Below are 21,865 nucleotides of genomic sequence, written 5' to 3'. Positions count from 1 at the left end.
GAAGTAAGATCTCTAAATATTTTGCAACATCATTAGAGAGGCAAACAGAAAGTCTGAATTAAAATGTTATATTTTCTTTCATGAAATTGCCACAAGCATAAAGGGTTAATATACATTTGAATTAAATTCACCTACATCATATCAGTACACTTATGCCTACTCAAAACAAAATGATACCAAAGGAAACAACATGATAATGGTCTCATTTGCATCCCACTTACCTAACAAAATACAATGATTATCACTAATGATTCCACTTCTTATCTGAATAGCTGGTTGCACCATCAAGTAACACAAGGCTTTTCTTGAACATAGTAACCATGTGTAACATATCGTAGGATACCAAGATCCTTCTCCTGTAAAGTTTCAGGGTCAAGTGAAACAATTGCAATGTCATTTGAAATAATCGTAGACTCATTGCAACAATGTATTTTAGTTTCATCATCATTGGATTCTTCCTTGACTTTCTTGTCAAGTAGAAGTTCACCATGCCCAGTGCAACCATAGAAACTTATATCAACATTTTCAAATTGGATAGAAAAAAGTTTATTCCAAGATTCATGTACACCATAATCAGTGGCGGTTCTATGAGTTTTTTTTAGAGTAGTCACTAAGAAATTTAAATTACCACAATATTTTTATTGTACCATTTTTTAAGGAAAAATGAAATTAGAAATTATTTTTATTGAATAGCTTGAATGAGCTAAAATTTTATCTTTTTGTTTTATAATAGGCATTTTGTTGAATAATTTTTTCGCTTGTTCTTGTTTGGTCTTGTCTTGTTTTCGTTTGGTTTATGTTTGTTATTATTTAAGCTAATATTTATTGTTGTTATTTAAGCTTTAAAAAAAGGGGACTAAGAATTATGTTTGAAGGCAGAATTAATTTTGGAGTAATGTTACGTCCACCACATTTCTATAATAAATCTTATGAAAAAAGTTGTTATTAGTGGGTAAAAAAATAATATTAGTATTTGGCCCAGATTAGAATCAGTAATAGCTTACTACATTAGACTTGTTGTAAAATTATTGTTAAAATGTTGTGAATGTTGTAGCACTACTTTTATTTTTGTTGAACTCAAATTTTTGTAATTCTCAAGTCAGGGTGTTCAAAATTTTTACTAAAATAGTCACAATAGGTTAATTTAGCATATAACATTTTTTTGGCGAGTGTATATATATATATATTTTGTAAGTCAGGGTGCCCTATGAGCACCCTGGCTAGCAAGTAGAGCCGCCTGACCGTAATCCCTTATTACCCAAATAAAGCATTGCGAGTCTGACAGTTCGCCGTTGTCATTTTCGGGGTATCCATAGGTTATGAAAGCAAATTTCCATTGGACGCGAATAGACTTTGCTCATGCAATTTATCTCCATCAGGCATTATTGACATCTAATGACAAAATCATATTTTGATCTAGGAATCCCCTTCCCTTTCACATTCAGCCAACCAATGCAAAGCCCCACTAACAAATTGAGCAGATGAAAACAAGTCGATATCAGAGACCACAACATTGGATCTCAGTGAGATTTAAACCTTTTTCCATGAGTCCGAGCTTAACGTGTAAACCTCAGCCACAACCGGAGTACTCCAAAGCTTTACAACCTTGTAGTCATTTGTCTTGGATTGATAAGCAAATCCGGTAGAAACCCAAACTTCTTGGTCGCTAGTTGCTTAAAAATGAATCAGGCAATCTCCTAAATTTTCTAATACTGGGGTTCCACAAATATATAGCATCATCAGTATTGGAACGATCAGAGGTTGTGGACGAGAATCCCTTGTTTGGAACAGAGATTTCAGTTTGGGCGTGAAGTGTAAGGTAAAGACACTTTTAACTAATCTGTTGGGTTGGGTTGGTTGGGCTTGGGCAATTGGGCTTATTGATGTGGTTAATTGATAAGCTGATTGATGGGTTGGCTTGGTTCATTTGATTTTGTTTTAATGATATCGTTTGATTTTGTAGGTTTTATGTCCTGAGACATCTTGGTGTCTAGCACTTAGATAGTGTTATTGACCCATAAGGCTCATGATTGAATCCCAACACTTAATGTTAAATTGTTAATATTAAAACATATAAATTAAAATGTAACATGGAGGACATAATGGGTGGGTGGTAAGCTCATAAGTTGGTGTGCATATCATGTGTTATGTATAAATCTTGAATGTTTTCTGTGGATATAAATTTCCATGAAATGGAAGACTAGCCTAATATACATATGATTTTTTTTCTTTGTTTTATGAGCTAATATTTACATTCAAATCATACTTTTGATCCAAAAAAATTTCTAAATAAATCATCCTCAAGAATAGTAACTCCATAAAAAAAAAAAAAAAAAAACTATCAAATTAATTGCCACGCCACCGATGTGCCCAATTTGTTTCATTGCCCAAGATTTGGTTAATTTGTGTTAAGAAAATTATGAATTGTCTATATTATTACACAATTTTTTTGAACATTGTGCATTTCCCAAATCCCTATAATTAGTGCCCTAGAGAAAATTAATCCAAACGTTAATGTATCTTATGAATCCACATTTGAAGTAACACCATCACTTGTCTTGGTGTCATTTTCTCCATTGCACAATGATTTTGCACATGCTCCTTAGTCCCAACTGTTGAGGGTCATTTTTTGAAATAGGCAGAAGGCAGCCCAACCCAGAAATATGGGCATCAGAGAAGTGGCATACTAAGTAAAACCATTAGGCCCAAGCGGTAGGAATAATGGATCACAGGCCCTTAATATAAACAAACGGGTCTTGAGGAAGTAAGTGGGCCTAAAAGGCCCGAAAAGAGAGAAAATAACACCCATGGGCAGTATATGGTATGGAAAAGTGAGAATGGGTCGCGGCAGGCCCAAAACAATGTAAACAAAGAAAGTAGGGGATCATGGCAAGCCCATGAACCCCAAGGATGAGAATGAGGAAATTGGGCCAGGGAAGCCCAATTAAGTTAGTAAAAGCACATGGGATGTGGAGTTAGTAAATGGACCGAGGAAGTCCAAAGGAAGTAAATGGGCCGGAAAGGCCCAAGGGAAAAGAAAGGGACACTGGAGCCCATAAAGTGAGAACACCAGTGGCCATATTAAGCCACTGGGGAAAGAATGGAATGGTAGGCTTGAAAAGAGGCCCAATAGGAACAAATCGCTGTGACAAGAAATGCCAAGTAATGCGGTAGGAAGCCAAGGCAATTAAAGAATTGGGTTGAAAGGAATGCAAAGCCCAGTACTCGGTAAAGCCCAGACCCTAAGGGAGCGGGAAATCAGAGTAGCAGCTCGTGAAAGGCCAGAAACGGACGGCAGACAGTACAGGCAAAGTCTCCAGTCCACGGCAGATGCATGAACAGAAGGCAGATTTCAGATATATGCACGCGCAAGGCCCAGGCACCACCAGCCTGTACCCAGCCAATACATGACATGGTGAGGTCGTGGGTCAGAGGTAATAGGGCATGGTTTGGAGGTGGGGAGAGGGGAAGACCTATTTTGAGGTTCCGGCTCAAGCTCTTTTGGGAGATACGTCCTGCTGGGATGACATACCACCCAAAAGAGGCAAGGCTGAGTTGGAACCGTTAGGTGCATGCCATGAGGGATAGAGAGAGAGAAACATCACCACAGCAGGAAGAGGTGCCACGGCAGACTAACAGACAAAATAGTTGTCTTTGTTTGTAACAGGGGGACTCGTAGATGGAACAGTGATGGTCGGCAAGTACATCCAGACCAGACAAAGGTGGTTAAGGGGTAGAATAGTAAAATTTGGTTACGGCAGGCACTATAAGAAGGAAGCCTCTATCGTGTATAGGGACAACACAATACAACACAACGTAACACGGACTCTGAGGCATACTTAGGAAAACAGGGGAAGCATAATACTAAAACCATGATTGTGGAAATCACTAAGAAAAGACTAAAAAAGAAAAAGAGAGGAGAAGAAAAGAAAAGAAAGATAGAGAGAAAAGAAGGAGCAAGAGTTAGTGGCATGCACCGATATGTCCCTTCCCTTCTCTCCCTCTCAAATCCTTGCTCTTTTCTATAATCGTCCTGGGCATTGTCCATCTAGGTCTGCCTCCCTCAAACCCATTAATCTCCACAGCGGGAATTCTTTTCCTCGGAGGTTAATCGTGTTGAGAAGAGGCGTTCTTCCTCTTTGGCCTTACTTCTGCGGACCGAACTGAACTTATTTTTTTTATCTGTTGATTAATCTTTATTATCATTTGCCCTTACTATTTCATTTGTGAAAGTTGTTAATATCATTGTGATTATGGATCATTTGGTCATTTCCTATTAAAGGAACTATCTGGTCATTCCAGAATACATTGTTCTGTTTTATCAATTATCTTTGTCTGCCACAAGTTTCTCTGAAACAGCTCTACCTGCCGCAAGCACTCTTCTGATAGACGAGGCATAGTTTGTGCACAAGCCGGCCAAGTTGAGTTCCAGTTGGACCGGTTGTGGGGGCCTTTTTTGTTGTGTGTTGGGCTGCCTGCCGCGGTAGTAGGCTCGGGTATTCTGAGTAAGGGAGTTAAGACCGGTCCAACTGGAACTCAACTTGGGTCGACTTGTGCGCAAACATTGAGTCCAAGTCCAAGGGAAGATGCTGCAAAGTGGGCTTATCCCCTGTTTCTGCCGCAAAAGGAACTCTTCTCCAGTTTCTGCCGCAAGATTGACTTTTCTGTTTCTGTCGCTGCCAGTTTCTACTGTAGGATTGATGTTTATGCCGCAGGAGGAACCATTCTCCAGTTCTGCCACAGGTCTAACTTTTCTGCTGTGCAGCAAGACTTTCTACCGTGCAGTAAAACTGTCCGCCGTGCAATAAAAGTTTCTGCTATGCAGTGAAGCTACCTGCTGTGCTTTAAAGCTGTTTGCTGTGCTTTAAAGACTTCTACAATGTGAATGACCACTCTTCGTTTTTACTGCAGAAACACTTTTCTACTTCCTGCGCATAAACAAATCTAAAACCCAAAGAAAATATCCATCAAACAAATGTTAGTTTAAATGGGTTAGCATATTCTCAAATATATACATACATATATGAGTATATATACTTGTACGTATTCATATATACATATATAAAAATATATTTTTTCCAGAACATGAGAAACAATGTATATGTATATATATACTTACGGCAGGATAATGATTAGCTTGTGTCAACAAGTAAAACACGTAACAACAAATAAAGAAGAAAGCTTCGGCAGGAAATAGTTTAGCTTGTATAATAATTAACACGGTAAATATAATAAAAAAGGTACTACAGCAGAATAAATAATACAGCAAGTAAAAACACCACAGCAGGACAACTGATGCGGCAGACGTGATAAAAACGTGCTACAGCAGGATGACTAAATACGGCAAATATAAGTTATAATAAGAGAAATCAAATATATTTGCAATCAAAATTAAGTAATAAATCTTCCCATAGAATAAGTAAACCAAGAAGGAACCCAAACTCCAACTTCAACAACCTTATCATGGGCTCCTGCCATAAAAGTTGTTCATTTTGGAGAATAGGCTTAAATGGCTACTAGTTATTACTTTGAGAGATTTCAAAGAGTGGGTTTGCTAAGAGGGAGGGAAAAGATGGTCTATTGATGCATGCCCCTATTCCTGCCACGTTTTCTCTCTTCTTTTTCTTTCTTTCTTTCTTTCTTTCTCTCCCATCTGGGTGTTTTTCTTCTTCCCCTGTTTTTTACTCTTTCCCCTGTTTTTTCCTCCACTTTGGTCCCTGTTCCGGTCCCCTTTTTCTGCCGTGGTTATCTCCCTTTTATAGTGAGCTAATTCAATGGGATTTCTCCCTTTTACCCCTAGGGCTTCACCAACTATTTTTGGTTTGTTGTGGGCATCCTTTCAAGATTACCCACTCACCCATTGGTTGCCCTGACCACTGCCATTTGCTCAGAACATGTTTGTTGCACGACAAAATTCTCTTTTGTTTGTTCCTGCCATATACCTCTACCTCACTACCTAGCTCTATGGCATGCATCAGTGGTCCCTAACCATTTATTACTTCTTTTGGGTAAGATACCATCCCAATAGGATATATTCCCAAAAGAAGTTATGGTAGGAAACCAAATATAGACCCCCTTTTCCCCCCACCACCAAACCACGCCCTCTGAATCCCCTTGACCGTGGGCCCACCTCCCTTGTATTGGCTGGGTACAGGTTGGTGGTGCCCCGACCCTTTTATGCTTGCTCCACTGTCTTTTGTTTTTGTCTCCCACGCCATTCCTGCCGTAGCAGATTATTTCTGTTTTGTCTGCTGCATGTTTTTGTCTTATTTCTTCACGCATTTCCTGCTGCATTTGTCGTTTCCTTTAGTTTGACTCTTCCTTCACGCAATTCCTGCTGCTAACACTTCCTGCTGCTCCTTATTTCTTCATCTACCGAAGCCATCCTGCTAAAGAATTGTATTCTGCGGCAAAATTGTATTCTGTGGCAGACTTGTATTCTGCGGCAGACTTGTATTCTGCGGCAGACTTGTATTTCTGTAGCAGACTTGCATTTTGCCGTAGATTGCTTTCACTTGCACTTCTTTCTTTGGACCCTTCTTGTTCTTTGGTCTTCTTGGTGGGCCTTTGGGCCTTGCTCTTCATTGAGCTTTCTTCCTCATAAGCCTTCAGGTACATATTTGCAAAAATGGGCATCAACACCGGTCTCGACTCCCGCAACCCAGAACACTTAGGCCTACGATCACAAAGGGGCAGCCCAGCCCAACACAGTAAAAAAGGGCTCCAACATTAAATTGGCGACTTCATTGGGGAGTTGAGAAATAGTTTAGGGACAAGAACCCTCTCAAACAAATGCCTCCGAAATCTAGGACAACACGGAATATGAGTGTTGTACCCTCACAAGCAAAGTCCAGGCCTACAATGCCCCACTAACCGCAGCCTAATCAGGTAGAAAGTGCTAACGAGATAGGGGCTGGACCCCAACCTCCTCTAAGGATCCCCGCTGACAACGCCAACACCTTTGTGGAAGTGTTGCAGGCTCTACAGCACTCGCAGCAACAGATGATGGAAGAAATCTGTCAACTAAAAACAGACAGAACGAAGGAAAAGGAAGCCAGCATGATCTAGAACATGCGGCAGACAAGGAAGAGACACCAGCAGGAGGTGTCCCACAGAATACGAATCAACGTTTTATTACTATGGCAGAAGTAGCGGCTCTCCTAGAGCAAGAGAGAGCCAGAGCACCCAAGGAGAAATTCTACGCACGAAGACCTCCATACCTGCTAAGGGTACTCCGTAAACCATACCCCGAAAGGTATGAACTGCGAGCTTTTGCACAATATGATGGCAGGAAGGGAAGTGCTGTTGAGCACGTAAGCAAGTTCATTGATATGCTCGGCCCTTATGCCGCAGACGAAGACTTATGTCTTCAGGAATTTTCTAAATCATTGTGTGACTGGGCCTACACCTGGTACATCGACTTAAATCCAGGATCAATCCCAACGTGGGATGATATAGTGGATGTATTTTGTACCAAATACTTTCACGGAGAGGAAACGGTGACACTTGCAACTTTGCAAGCAACCAAACAGAGGAATGATGAAGACTTGATGGAGTACATCAAGAGATTTAGGGACATAGCACTCGACTGCTATGACCATTGTGAAGAAAGGATGCTGGTAGAGATGTGTATGACGAATATGGTCAGGGAGTATAGGGCAGTTCTAGAAAACCTCGAAATCTCCTAGTTCGCGTAGTTATTGCAAAAGGCGAGAAAAACTGCCCAGTCTGTAAAGCCAAGCACGGACAAAAGAAGTACCTCGCAAGCTATGACGGTGTCCATCGGTGAGCGGAGGAGAAAGACCGATGGAAGAGAGTACGATACTCCCCCGCCAATACCATGCACAGCAAAGGAGCTAGACGTATTGGTAGACAAATGGATAGCAGATGGAATTTTCAAACCTAATCAAGTCGCTAGAGAACCCACAGAAGAAGAGCGGAGGGACCCACGCTTCTGCCGTTTGCACAACTACGTGCAACATCCTACCGCAGAATGTTGGGCTCTCCGCAGGCTGGTACACCACAGAATCAAGGAAGGGACTCTAGAGTTATCTCAGCAAGAAGTCTAAAGAAACCCATTCCCAAATCACAAAGGGAAGGGTGTAGCAGCAGTAGTGATATGCGCGGATCAAGGGAGGATGAGGAAGAAAGTCCAACCCTGCCTGCCACGGCGATTACTACTTTACAGCAGAGCTCCAAATTCAAAAACTTATTTGACCAGTTGGGCCTCACAACCAAAGAAAGAAAAGTAGCCACGAAGGCTTTGGTGAGCATTGCCTCTAAGGCAGGAGTAGAATGTTTATCAGCAGAAGTCCAGGATAACAGGGCTCTCTTACAGGAGTCAACCGAAATCACCTTCAGTGATGAAGATATAGAAGTAGGGTACCCAGACCATAGGAGACCTCTCTACCTAGCAACATCCATAAATCAAATCCCTATAAAGAAAGTCTTAGTAGATACAGGTGCTTCCGTAAACCTCATCCCGTTGAGCACTCTACAAGCTGTGGGGATTTCAGAAAGAAAGATCCAAGGGTGCCCAATGGAAGTAACGAGATTTGGTGGAAGGGGAGAGTACACCGCAGGCCATATCCAGTTGTGGTTAAAAGTGGGACCCATAGCTTCTTTAGCTCGGTTCCACATGGTAAAAACAGAAGTCTCGTACCACGTGCTCTTGGGGCGACCGTAGTTAGATAAACACAGACTAGTTCCGTTCACATACCACCAATGTGTGAAAGGACGAATGAACGGCAGAATGATATGCATAGCAGCAAACCACTCACCATTTGAGCAGGCCAAACCTCATTTAGTAGAAACCATGTTCTACGATCAATGGGCTCCATCTGGGGAAAGTTCAGTATCAAGATCACAAGGTACCTTCGTGCCTAAATGGAGAGACATCCAGGATGATCCCGAGCCCGACCTGAAGGAGTTGCTGGCCCGAAAAAGGAAAAGGAAGGAAGCGCCTATTGCATGATTAGAGGATACACCTCACTGCGTCAGAATCCAAGGTCCTGACGGCAGGATTGTGTATAGATTATGAAGGCGCGGGGGGCCCACAAGTAAAATGTAGGAGGGCCCCACCCAGGAGTGGCAGCACGAGAACTTAGCGTGTTGCGTGGTTCAAGAAAAGTCAAAGGAAGAAAGTAATAGAAAGGAGAATGAGGAAATTATGGCAGAAAAGGAAGTACAGGTTGCGGCAGAAGAAGAAATGGAAGAGGTTAACTTGGGATCTGTTTCACAGGGACCAAGACCTATATTAATTAGTGCAAGTCTGACAGGAAAGGAAAAAGCAGAATTGATGCTGCTCTTGAAATAATTCAAAGACGTCTTCGCATGGAATACAATGAGATGTCGGGGTTAGATCCTGGGCTAGTGGCACACACGTTGAACGTGGACCCAGAGGCCAGACCAATAGCCCAGCCTGCCAGGACATTCCACACGGAGATAGAAGGGCAAATAATCAAAAAAGTGCAGAAATTGCTTGCCACAAGATTCCTAACATCCACAATGGCTGTCCAACATCGTGCCCGTGAAGAAGAAGAACGGCTAGATAAGATGTTGCGTAGATTTCAGAAATCTCAACAAAGCCTGTCCAAAGGATGAGTTTCCCTTGCCAAACATGGATTTACTGATAGATTCTGCGGCAGGAAGTTCCATGTTTTCATTTATGGATGGGTTCAGCGGGTACAACCAAATTAGGATGGCGCCAAGAGATGTAGAGAAAACCACTTTCAAAACACCCATGGACAATTTCTACTACACTGTAATGCCCTTTGGATTGAAAAATGAAGGTGCCATTTATCAGCGGGCGATGACGGCCATATTTCACGACATGATACATCGTGAACTAGAGGACTACGTAGATGACATAATAGTAAAATCAAGGAAGAGAGAGGAACACTTCCAAGTGTTGAGGAGAGTATTCAAGAGGTGCAAAACTTTCAAACTGAGAATGAACCCTCTCAAATGCGCATTTGGAGTGGCCTCTGGGAAGTTCCTGAGCTTCTTAGTTCATAGTAGGGGAATAGATGTGGACCCGGCCAAAGCTACGGCCATTGCGACCATGAGACCTCCAAGTACGGTAAAGGAATTAAAGAGCTTCTTGGGGAAAGTCTCATACATCCGAAGATTTATCCCTGGGTTGACATTAATCACCTCTGCTTTCACCAAGCTGCTCAGGAAAGGGCAGGATTTTGAGTGAGGGGAATCGCGGCAGGTGGCCTTCAAAAGGCTACAGCAGATCATGATGAACCTCCCCACGGTGCAGGCCCCGATTCATAAGAAGCCGCTGTTGCTCTACTTGGCCATCAATTCGTATGCCATTGGTGCGTTGATCACCCAAGAGGATGGGGGTGGCATTGAGCAACCAGTATATTATATTAGCCATGCCTTGAAAGATGCAGAAACCCGTTACCCAAAGGCAGAGAGGGCATGTTTAGCCATCGTATATGCTTCACAGAGGTTGCGCCATTATTTCTTGGCCTACAAAGTATGGCTAATGACCAAATCCCATGCCATCAAAGCTTTGCTGCAGCAACCGATCCTCTCTGGCAGGATATCCCAATGGTTGTTACAATTGTCGTAATATAATTTAAGAATGGGGACACTCAGGGCGGTGAAAAGCCAGGCTATAGTAGACTTATAGGCACAATTTCCAGGCGAGGAAGAGTTCCCACTGGATGATGAAGTTCCGGGGGAAGTGGCCATAGCAGAAGAAGCCAGAGAGCAATAGGTAATGAAATTTGATGGGTCTTCTACCACCCAATCCGGAGGGGTAGGAGTAGTTTTGTACCATGAAGAAGATGAAGCAGTTGCACTGTCGTTCAAGTTGGAATTCCCCTGTTTAAACAATACCGCAGAATACAAAGCCTATCTAACCGGGCTGGCCACGGCTCTTGAAATGGGAGTCAAACACTTAAAAGTATTAGGCGATTCAAATTTGGTTGTCTGCCAGGCCAACGAGAGCTTCTCCTTGAAAGAACCTACCCTAGCCCCATACAGAGCAATGGCCCAAAAAATGGAGGAAAAGTTTTCAACTTTTGAAATAGAGCACGCTCCCAAGAATGAAAATTGGTTTACAGACGTGTTAGCCGCGCTAGGCTCACAAATAATGCTCGAAGGAGATAGCAGCAAAGTAGAGATCAGCGAAAGGAGAGAATCGATAATTGATACGTTGAGGGAGAAATTCCGAGAAGAACAGTGCAACGAGGACTGGTGGATTCCCTTAAAGGAAGCCCTGATGAATGGAAATGATGTCGCAGGACTGAAGGTGCTAAAGGACTACGCACTGGTGAAGGGGGAATTGTATTGCAGGATGCTAGGTGAGGTCTTGGCCAGATGTGTAAGACCAGAGGAGGCCTAGAGAAAGCTGAAAGAAGTACAGGACAAAACTTGCGAATCCTGCGGAGAGGTCAGCCTTTCCCGCAGACTTCAAAGGGCAGGCTTTTATTGGCCAAACACGGGTAAAGATGCGGACCAAGTCCAAATTCAATGTAGGGATTGCCTACTTGCGGCAGACAGAGAAGAAAGTTACGTTGTGTTCATTTGCGAAGACTGGAGAAGCCCGTTTATACAGTATCTGACAGAAGGCATCCTGCCGTAGAAACACAGTGAAAAATATAAACTCAAGAGGTTGGCAACACGCTATTTCATGCACAATATGGTCCTTTTCAAAAAGGGATATGATGGGGACCCCTTGAGGTGTCTGGGTGCTAAAGAAGCAGGAGAAATGGTGAAAGAAGTGCACTCAGGAGAATGTGGGGAACACCAGGGAAAGAGAAGACTTTACAGGTGCCTGCTGCAAATGGGCTACTACTGGCCTACCATGAAGAAGGATGTGGCAGAATTTGTAAAAAAGTGCCACAGTTGCCAAGTACAGGCTAATTTAATTCACACCCATCTGCAGAATTTGCATAGCATGGTGACCCCATGGCCCTTCCACACTTAGGGGCTTGATTTGGTAGGATCGGTTAACCCACCATCACGAGGATATATATGGATATTGTTGGCTACATAATATTTTACTAAATGGGCAGAGGCAGTACCACTTCGCAAAGCCACCAGAGGAGCAGTGGCAAACTTTATCAAAGAAAATATAATCGTGAGGTTCAGGGTACCCCACAAAATCATCAGTGACAATGGCACACCTTTTGTCAATAGTGAAGTGAGGAAGATGCTAGAATTTTACCAAGTCAAGCACCACCGGTCATCACCTTATTACTCTTAAGGGAATGGGCAAGCGGAGGCAACGAACAAAACCCTTATAAAAATTATCAGTAAAATGAGCCAGGAGTATACGAGAGGATGGGCAACACACTTGCCAGAAGCTCTTTGGGCTTACAGAAATTCACCTAAGTTAACCACAAGTTTTTCACCTTTTTCCCTGGTCTATGAGACTGAAGTGGTGAGCCCAGCAAAGATAATGACCCAATCCCTAGGGTCATGCAAATACAAGAAAAGGGAAGGGAAGAAGAAGAAGTCTTTGTGGCAGAAAGGTGTGAAGACCTGGAGGGACTTGATGAAAAAAGAGAAAAGACCTAGGAACGCAGTCGCAGATACAGGCAAAGAATGACTGAGGCCTACGGCAGGATGACTAGAGAGAGTGATCGTGGAAGGACAGCTTGTTCTGAAAGTGGCAGACTATGTTAGAAGAGGCCTGGCAGGACCATCTAAGTTTGCACCAAAGTGGGAAGGATCCCTTGTGATAAGAGAGGCACACCCAAGCGGATACTACCGTCTAACTCAGATGGATGGCAAAGACTTAATGGATCTCATTAACAGGAAATAGTTGAAATGATATTATGGCTAAGGAGGAAACTCATATGATTGTCTCTTTGTCTTTTGTTTTGTTGAAAAAAAAAAAAAAAAAAACCTTTATGTTTCCTTTTACCTTTCCATATTTCAAGTGACTATGTCACAACACGAAATTGTAATTTGCTTTCAAGAGGATGTAATGAAAAGCACTAAGTATTATCATCATATATCATAGCAAATGTGAAAGCAGTAGTAAAGTGTAGCATTATAAAGTTAAGTTACAAACCCGAACCATGGCAAACTAGCCAAATAGGTGCTATAAGAAAGTATAATGTACTAGATAGAGTCATAAGGAAAAAGAAACGACAAAACAAGGAAGAAACTGCATCATCATCAACGTTGTCCAGAAATGAGAGGCTGATCTCCAAAACGATCGGACCCACCAATACTGGAAAGAAGACGCTCGCAGCGGCCCTTCAAGTCTGCCACCTCTTTTCTCAGGATCTCAAGGCGCGAGTCAATAGCATCAATAGTGGGTCGGACCCTCCTCATGAAAACGGCCTGGGCAATCTCTCGAAGGTAATCCAAAATGAACTTCATAGCAAAGCCGACGCTGACAAGCTCCTGCATCGTAGCCCTCCACTGCAGGATCTTCTCGGCAGAGATGGTGTCAACAAAGCTATGCTCGATGTCATTCAACACACTCCCTAACATCTTCAAAAAATGCTCTCTAGCGAACTGGCCAAGTCTGAAGCCCTGCATGAAGTCCCCACGATTGTTATAGACCATCGCCAAATCAGAAGCACAGTTCTCAAGGATTCTAAAGCCATGAAAGTCCATGTAAGGAGGCCCGGAGCCCCAGAAAGCTACAGGATCAAGGTCATTGACTTCAGGCTGGTCAAAGCATGCGTAAAAGGCAACAGCCTCGCCCACAGGGTCTGGAAGGGTGGCGGAACTGCTGCCCACTTCGAACTGAAGCGGGACTATAGGGAATGGTCCTGCCAAGGAAAACATAAGGCAAGAGACGAGGAACTGAAAGAGAAAAGAGGAAAGAAACAAACCCACGAGGAGCAAATGAAAAATAGACAAAGGGAAAGAAAGCTTACCAGGACAGGTAACAGTGGGGGGGTGTGGAAAGAACCGAAGCAGACACAAAAGGAATGGCAGAAACTGACACTGTAGATATGGCAGGAGCTGGTACAGAAAATACAACAGGAATGGGTGTGGCAGGAATGGCTGGTGCAGACACCCCTACACTTGTTGCAATGCCTAGCCTTTCAAAGGTCTCTGAGAAAATAGACTTGCAAATGAAAAGAAGAGAAGAGTGGGCCTAGTAAATAAAGAAGGAAAAGTGAACTTAATAAAAAAAAGGGAGAGGGGACATACCTGTGAATCCAGCCTCGGGTGGAGCACCCTCTTCTTCCTCAAACTCAGAAATCCTCCTCAGTAGGACGTGCTCATCACCAAGATCCTCAAGAATATCCTCGAACTCCTCGGAGGACAAATCAACATCGGACTCACGAGTGGCCGAACTGGGAATAGAAGAAGGAGTAACTACCAAGGAAGAACCGTCCTTTGCGGCCTGAGACAGAGTCGCAAAGGGATCACTGGTAGAAATGACAAGAGGAGTGACGAGTGAAACAGCCTCGGTCTAAGTTATGGTAGGAGGAACAACTTCCTTTGGAGTAGGCATCTCGGCTGGAAATGGAGTGGCCTCCCTAACCCCCTCAGTGTGAGTACCCTATTCTCTGGGTACCGATCTGATGGGAGGGCTAGGAGCCTTGGCAGGAATCCCATGTGCAGCGGCAGAAGTAACGGGCGTCTGAAAAGCTTCACTAGCCCCATCAAAAGAACCCATCACGGGTGTGCCCATGGAGGCAGACAGCTTCTCGACTGTGGGATGATAGATGGAAAGGGGCTCGGGCTAATCTTGGAAGGCAAAAGAAAAAAAAAAAAATGCATATATACACATGTGGTAAAGAATAAAGGAACCTACGACTGATCAAGACAAATGAAGAACACGTGGCAGGTGAAATATGTGTAAAAAAAAAAAAGAGGAAGGTAGTGGAGATTACCTCAAATGCAGGCTCATCAAGCTCAATAGGATGGGCGGCTGACGCATCCTCCTTATGCTTAGACTGCAAAGAAAAGTGGGGACAAGAGACTGTGTTAAAGAAAGAAATCAGCAGGCATGGCATGGGTTAGCCACAGGAAAGTTAAAGTCAAAACACAAAAGACAAGGGGAAAATTTTTCTAACATAACGTACCCTTCGCTCAGTAGCAGACATAGGGTGGGGAGTTGTTTTCCTCTTGCTACCCCGTGTCCTACTAGAGAGGGGAGCGCTTGTGGCTGGCTGTGGAGCAGCAGGCTTGGGCTTGCTTGCGGACTTGTGCTTGGCAGGAGTCTTCTTGGTTGGTGCAGGAATATTGGTTACCTTAACTTTCTTCTCCCAACCCGGGGGAAAATCACCGTGAGCCAACACCATCCTTTCTTCTCCTCGTCCCACTCGAAGATGGCAGGACGGCTTTGTTTCCTGGCATAAGCTAAAACTGATTTGGAAGGCAGGAGCAGCTGAGGGTTGGGAAAGACAAGCATACTTAGCCCGTTAGGAGGGATAAGGGAAAAGCCACGACTACCTACCAACTCTTGCCCAAACGAGGTCATCACTACCTACCAATAGCCATGCATGGCAGGAGTGCAAAGACCCTCTCTCAACGAGCCAGGAATGGTAACTGCGCTGAAGCGCTGTCTCCAAAAGTCAAAAGCAGTCTATCGCAGGAAAGGCCGAACTGAAGTAGGAGATTCCATGAGATAGGAAAGATCATCAGGGATGTCCTGGTCCAGCCCAAACTGCCTTCTCACCCGGTTGGCAAGGTAGTGAACAAATCTGATACCCTCATTGGCCAAGAATGGCAGCCATCCAACATTGGTGGCCGCCAAATAAGTGATCCCCATCTCATCAAAACCAGCCAAAGGGGTGGTGGTCACAATGGTATCAGTAAAAGAATCCATAGCAGAATCAATACATGTGTAACCTTTACCTAAGTTTTTATAAGCTCTCCAAGAAAAATCGATACCACTATCAAAGGACTTAACAACTAAGTGACCGATAGGCTTCAGACCAGACCAATGAAAAGCTAAAGGGAAATCGGATTCAAACCTGCCGCAAAAGTCAGTGATCACTTGCGGACATGATTGGTACTTCTCCTTCGCGAAACGAATGGGCCTACATTTCGCTAAGTATTGGGCACTGCGCTCAAACAACAATTGCTGCAGGATGGTGCTATGAACAGAGGAAGTGACAATGTGGCAGGAGCCTACCTGGCTCTCGACACTCCGCAGGATGTCCAGTTGAACATACAAATGCCCCAAGAACATGGGGGCCAGCGGCAGACTCACTCCGGCGGATATTTTAATAGCCAAACAGAAATACAAAGGCTTGACGGTGTAATGGGGGTGTGAACCAAAGACGAACTTGCAAAGCCAAAAAGCAACAAAGGTCGCACGGTGGGCGGTGACAGAAAACTTAGAGGAAGTACTAACCCAGTATGATAATTTAGCATTCCCAGTCATCCTCTTTCTCAACTCGACCTCAATGGCTTCTTCCTCTGAAGAAAGCTCTATAGTGGCAAGATCCGCATCCCCAAGGGTCGGTAGGAGTAGTTGGTTAGCCACATCTTCAAGAGTCACGGTCAGTTCGCCGCAAGAGAAGAAGAATGTGTGGGTGGTGGCGCACCACCGGCGGACCAAGTGACGAAGGTTATAGAGGTCTCGAAAATTAGAAAGACTTCGGGATAAAACGATGGCCTTCAGAACGCCAGCTCGATGCAGCAAACCCATAAAGGCCATATCGGATAACTCTCGGTCAACCCACTCTTCCCAACCCAAGGCCGTTCCTGACCCAAACTAGAAATGAATCGGCATGAGAAGAGAGACCCCCTGACGGATAACCAAATCGAAAATAGAGGAAGACACCGGGGCCTAAGAAATATTAGGGTTCCATCTGCACATAGAGAGCCACACGCGGCCTGGCGGCGGCGGCACATAATCGCCGGGAACCTCGGGGAAGTGAGGATAGGCATTATACCAAGGATCGATCAGAGGGGGGCAGTTACTATCTAGGTCGCACGGTGAATCTTCCTTATCGGAATGATTGGATTCGGAGTACACGGCCTCCTCACCCACTTCTTGTCCGGCGGGAGGATCAGGAACTTTCTCTTTCCCTTTGTGGCGGGAAGAACTTTGACTTTTCACTGGCGCCATTGTGCGATGGTTCGATCGGAGTAAAAGGGGTATGGGTGTTCGAAGAGAAGAAGACGGTAAAGGAAGAGGGACAGACATAATGTTTTGGAAAAGAAGGTATTTGTGTTTGATTTTCGAAGGGATTCTCTTCTTAAATACCTGAGTCATTAATACCGGCCTGAAGGAAGACGACTGATCAACCATCAAAAGAAGAATGAAATTAATGAAGCGGCAGTTGTGTCTTAAGATAACTGCCATTTTGGAAAATTCGAAGAGTCACCACTGTTCATGGCAGAAAAAGAAATATATGTATATATGAAGGGGCCCATAGTTTTAAAAAAAGCCCGCGAAGGAAAAGAAAGAAAAAATAAAAAAGGGGGACAGAAAGGTCTTTTATTCACATATGGACCGCAAGAACGCTCCATATGTTCAGGGGGCTAAATGTTGAGGGTCATTTTTTGAAATAGGAAGAAGGCAGCCCAACTCAGAAATACGGGCATCAGAGAAGCGGCAGACTAAGTAAAACCATTAGGCCCAAGCGGCAGGAATAATGGATCATAGGCCCTTAATATAAACAAATGGGTCTTGAGGAAGCAAGTGGGCCTAAAAGGTTCGGAAAGAGAGAAAATAACACCCATAGGCAGTATATGGTATGGAAAAGTGAGAATGGGTCGCGGCAGTCCCAAAGCAATGTAAACAAAGAAAGTAGGGGATAATGGCAAGCCCATGAACCCCAAGGATGAGAATAACGAAATTGGGCCAGGGAAGCCCAATTAAGTTAATAAAAACCCATGGGATGCGGAGTTAGTAAATGGACCGAGGAAGTCCAAAGGAAGTAAATGGGCCGGAAAGGCTCAAAGGAAAAGAAAGGGACACTGGAGCCCATAAAGTGAGAACACTAGTGGCCATATTAAGCCACTGGGGGAAAGAATGGAACGGCAGGCCTAAAAAGAGGCCCAACATGAACAAATTGCCGTGGCAGGAAATGCCAAGTAATGCAGTAGGAAGCCAAGGCAATTAAAGAATTGGGTTGAAAGGAACGCAAAGCCCAGTACTCGGTAAAGCCCAGACCTTAAGGGAGCGGGAAATCAGAGTAGCAGCTTGTGAAAGGCTAGAAACGGACGGTAGGCAGTACAGGCAAAGTCTCCAGTCCACGACAGATACATGAACAGCAGGCAGATTTTAGACATATGCACGCACAAGGCCCAGACACCACCAGCTTGTACCCAGCCAATACAGGACATGGTGAGGTCGTGGGTCAAAGGTAAGAAGACATGGTTTGGAGGTGGGGAGAGGGGAAGACCAGTTTTGAGGTTCCTCCTCAAGCTCTTTTGGGGGATACGTCCTGCTGGGATGACATACCACCCAAAAGAGGCAAGGCTGAGTTGGAACCACTAGGTGCGTGCCATGAGGGATAGAGAGAAAGAAACATCACCGCGGTAGGAAGAGGTGCCGCGGCAAACTAACAGACAAAATAGTTGTCTTTTTCTATAACAGGGGGACTCGCAGATGGAACAGTGATGGTCGGCAAGTACACCCAAACTAGATAAAGGTGGTTAAGGGGTAGAATAGTAAAATCCGGTCACGGCAGGCACTATAAGAAGGAAGCCTCTACCGTGTACAGGGACAACATAATACAACACAACGTAACAAGGACTCTGAGGCATACTTAGAAAAACAGGGGAAGCACAATACTAAAAACCACGATTGTGGAAATCACTATGAAAAGACTAAAAAAGAAAAAGAGAGAAGAAGAAAAGAAAAGAAAGATAGAGAGAAAAGAAGGAGCAAGAGTTAGTGGCATGCACTGATAGGTCCCTTCCCTTCTTTCCCTCTCAAATCCTTGCTCTCTTTTATAATCGTCCTGGGCATTGTCCATCTAGGTCCGCCTCCCTCAAACCCATTAATCTCCACAGCGGGAATTCTTTTCCTCGGAGGTTAATTGTGTTGAGAAGAGGCGTTCTTCCTCTTTGGCCTTACTCTTGTCGACCAAACTGAACTTATTTCCTTTATTTGTTGATTAATCTTTATTACCATTTACACTTACTATTTCATTTGTGAAAGTTGTTAATATCATTGTGATTATGGATCATTTGGTTATTTCCTATTAAAGGAACTATCTAGTCTTTCCAGAATACATTGTTTTGTTTTATCAATTATTTCTGTCTGCCACAAGTTTCTTTGAAACAGCTCTGCCTGCCTCAAGCACTCTTCTGGCAGACGAGGCATAGTTTGTGCACAAGCCAGCCAAGTTGAGTTCCAGTTGGACCGGTCTCGACTCCTGCAACCCAAAACACTTGGGCCTACGATCACAAAGGGGTAGCCCAACCCAACACAGTAAAAAAGGGCCCCAACACCCACAATGTCTTATCTTCGTAGCCTCTACACAAGTTCTACATACATAAAAGAAATTGGGCCTTGGATGGATTTGAGTCTAGAATGGCACTATGGTTGATAGGTGTCGGGTTCCTTAACCATGCTCAAGCCCACTTAACATATAATTTAAATTCCCATAACCAAAAAAAAAAAACATATATAGTTTAGGTCAATGTCGTTAGGCCCAACAATTTCAATGAAGAGAAATTGAGATATGAGAATAAATGTGTACTTTGTGGAGAAAGTCTATGAATGCACCTAAGTCCTAACCCCATGCCTAAAATCACAACATAATTAAGTATCACGGTATGATTGGTGCATCCAATTTGTTTTTTTCATTGAGTTCATGTGTGGATCCCATGTGTAAATGCTAAAATCTAATCATGAAATGACATCCAAGCAAGTTATGAAATTGGGTATGAGTTTAAGTGTGGTTGTAGATACTTTGATGTATACCATGTGTTTTTTGTTCATCCTAATACGATAGAGGAGATTAAATATATAGTGTAGGGTATGTAGCCTCATAGTAGACTAATTAGAGAGGCAAATATCATTGATTAAGGCTAAAATCAAGGATACAATGACGGTCCTTGATTTTAGATTACTCAAAGGTGAACAAGTATTGAAAATATATTATACACTAACATCCCTTGTCAAACAAGTGGCATTGAATAGGTTATTTGGAATTTGAAAAGAAGATCTCAATATATTATACACCAACCGACCCATTAAATAGAAAATGCCACAACAGAACATAGTTTTTGGTAGTGTCTCAAATAATGCTACAATGTAAGGACAATTAAGAATCAACATATGCACTAAAAATTGTGATATCCTGCACCCTATAACTAAGTATGCATGCATTTGATTTTGTTTTAATGATATCATTTTGCAACTTTGTAGTTTTTATGTCCTGAGACATCTTGGTGTCCAGCACTTAGATAGTGTTATTAACCCATAAGGCTCATGATTGAATCCCAACATTTAATGTTAAATTGTTAATATTAAAACATATAAATTAATGTGTATCATGGAGGACATAATGGGTGGGTGGTAAGCTCATAAGTTGGTGTGCATATCATGTGTTATGTATAAATCTTGAATGTTCTCCATGGATATAAATTTCCATGAAATGGAAGACTAGGCTAATATACATATTATTTTTTTTTCTTTGTTTTAAGAGCTAATATTTACATTCAAATCATACTTTTGATCCAAAAAAATTTCTAAATAAATCATCCTCAAGAATAGTAACTCTATCCAAAAAAAACTACCAAATTAATTGCCACCACCACCGGTGTGCCCAATGTTTCATTGCCCAAGATTTGGTTAATTTGTGTTAAGAAAATTATGAATTGTCTATATTATTACACAATTTTTTTGAACATTGTGCATTTCCCAAATCCCTATAATTAGTGCCCTAGAGAAAATTAATCCAAACATTAATGTATCTTATGAATCCACATTTGAAGTAACACCATCACTTGTCTTGGTGTCATTTTCTCCATTGCACAATGATTTTGCACATGCTCCTTAGTCCCCACAATGTCTTATCTTCGTAGCCTCTACACAAGTTCTACATACATAAAAGAAAATTGGGCCTTGGATGGATTTGAGTCTAGAATGGCACTATAGTTGATAGGTGTCGGGTTCATTAACCATGCTCATGCCCTCTTAACATATAATTAAAATTCCCATAACCAAAAAAAAAAAAAAAAATTATATAGTTTAGGTCAATGTCGTCATTCCAACAATTTCAATGAAGAGAAATTGAGATATGAGAATAAATGTATACTTTGTGGAGAAAGTCTATGAATGCACCTAAGTCCTAACCCCATGCCTAAAATCACAACATAATTAAGTGTCACGGTATGATTGTTGCGTCCAATTTGTTTTTTTCATTGAGTTCATGTGTGGATCCCATGTGTAAATGCTAAAATCTAATCATGAAATGACATCCAAACAAGTTATGAAATTGGGTATGAGTTTAAGTGTGGTTGTAGATGCTTTGAATAAGTTATTTGGAATTTGAAAAGAAGATCTCAATATATTATACACCAACCGACCCATTAAATAGAAAATGCCACAATAGAACATAGTTGTTGGTAGTGTCTCAAATAACGCTACAATGTAAGGACAATTAAGAATCAACATATGCACTAATAATTGTGATATCCTACACCCTATAACTAAGTCTGCATGCATTTGATTTTGTTTTAATGATATCATTTTGCAACTTTGTAGGTTTTATGTCCAGAGACATCTTGGTGTCCAGCACTTAGATAGTGTTATTGACCCATAAGGCTCATGATTGAATCCCAACATTTAATGTTAAATTGTTAATATTAAAACATATAAATTAATGTGTATCATGGAGGACATAATGGGTGGGTGGTAAGCTCATAAGTTGGTGTGCATATCATGTGTTATGTATAAATCTTGAATGTTCTCCATGGATATAAATTTCCATGAAATGGAAGACTAGGCTAATAT

The 21,865-nt window shown here is 42.6% G+C and overlaps 2 protein-coding genes across 2 annotated transcripts; one reads left to right on the top strand and one right to left on the bottom strand.

Annotated features, from left to right (window-relative positions):
• The first annotated feature begins 10,735 nt into the window (after nucleotides 1–10,735).
• On the top strand, nucleotides 10,736–11,362 carry LOC112009871 (uncharacterized). The gene has a single exon (XM_024042224.1). It carries the CDS (start codon nucleotides 10,736–10,738, stop codon nucleotides 11,360–11,362), a length of 627 nt encoding a protein of 208 aa, XP_023897992.1.
• A 4,161-nt stretch (nucleotides 11,363–15,523) lies between these two features.
• On the bottom strand, nucleotides 15,524–16,603 carry LOC112009870 (uncharacterized). Its single transcript, XM_024042223.1, has one exon. The coding sequence runs from the start codon at nucleotides 16,601–16,603 to the stop codon at nucleotides 15,524–15,526; it is 1,080 nt and encodes a 359-aa protein (XP_023897991.1).
• Between the last annotated feature and the right edge of the window lie 5,262 nt (nucleotides 16,604–21,865).

Source organism: Quercus suber, unplaced genomic scaffold, assembly GCF_002906115.3.
Source record: "Quercus suber isolate HL8 unplaced genomic scaffold, Cork oak 2.0 scaffold_362, whole genome shotgun sequence".
Classification (NCBI taxonomy): domain Eukaryota; kingdom Viridiplantae; phylum Streptophyta; class Magnoliopsida; order Fagales; family Fagaceae; genus Quercus; species Quercus suber.
Note: the sequence above shows the minus strand (reverse complement) of the source record. Positions and strands in the feature narration are given on the sequence as shown.

Bases quoted from the DNA above. Each gene is read 5' to 3' on its own strand.
- LOC112009871 (XM_024042224.1), top strand. From the start codon at position 10,736: ATGAAATTTGATGGGTCTTCTACCACCCAATCCGGAGGGGTAGGAGTA.
- LOC112009870 (XM_024042223.1), bottom strand. From the start codon at position 16,603: ATGGCCTTTATGGGTTTGCTGCATCGAGCTGGCGTTCTGAAGGCCATC.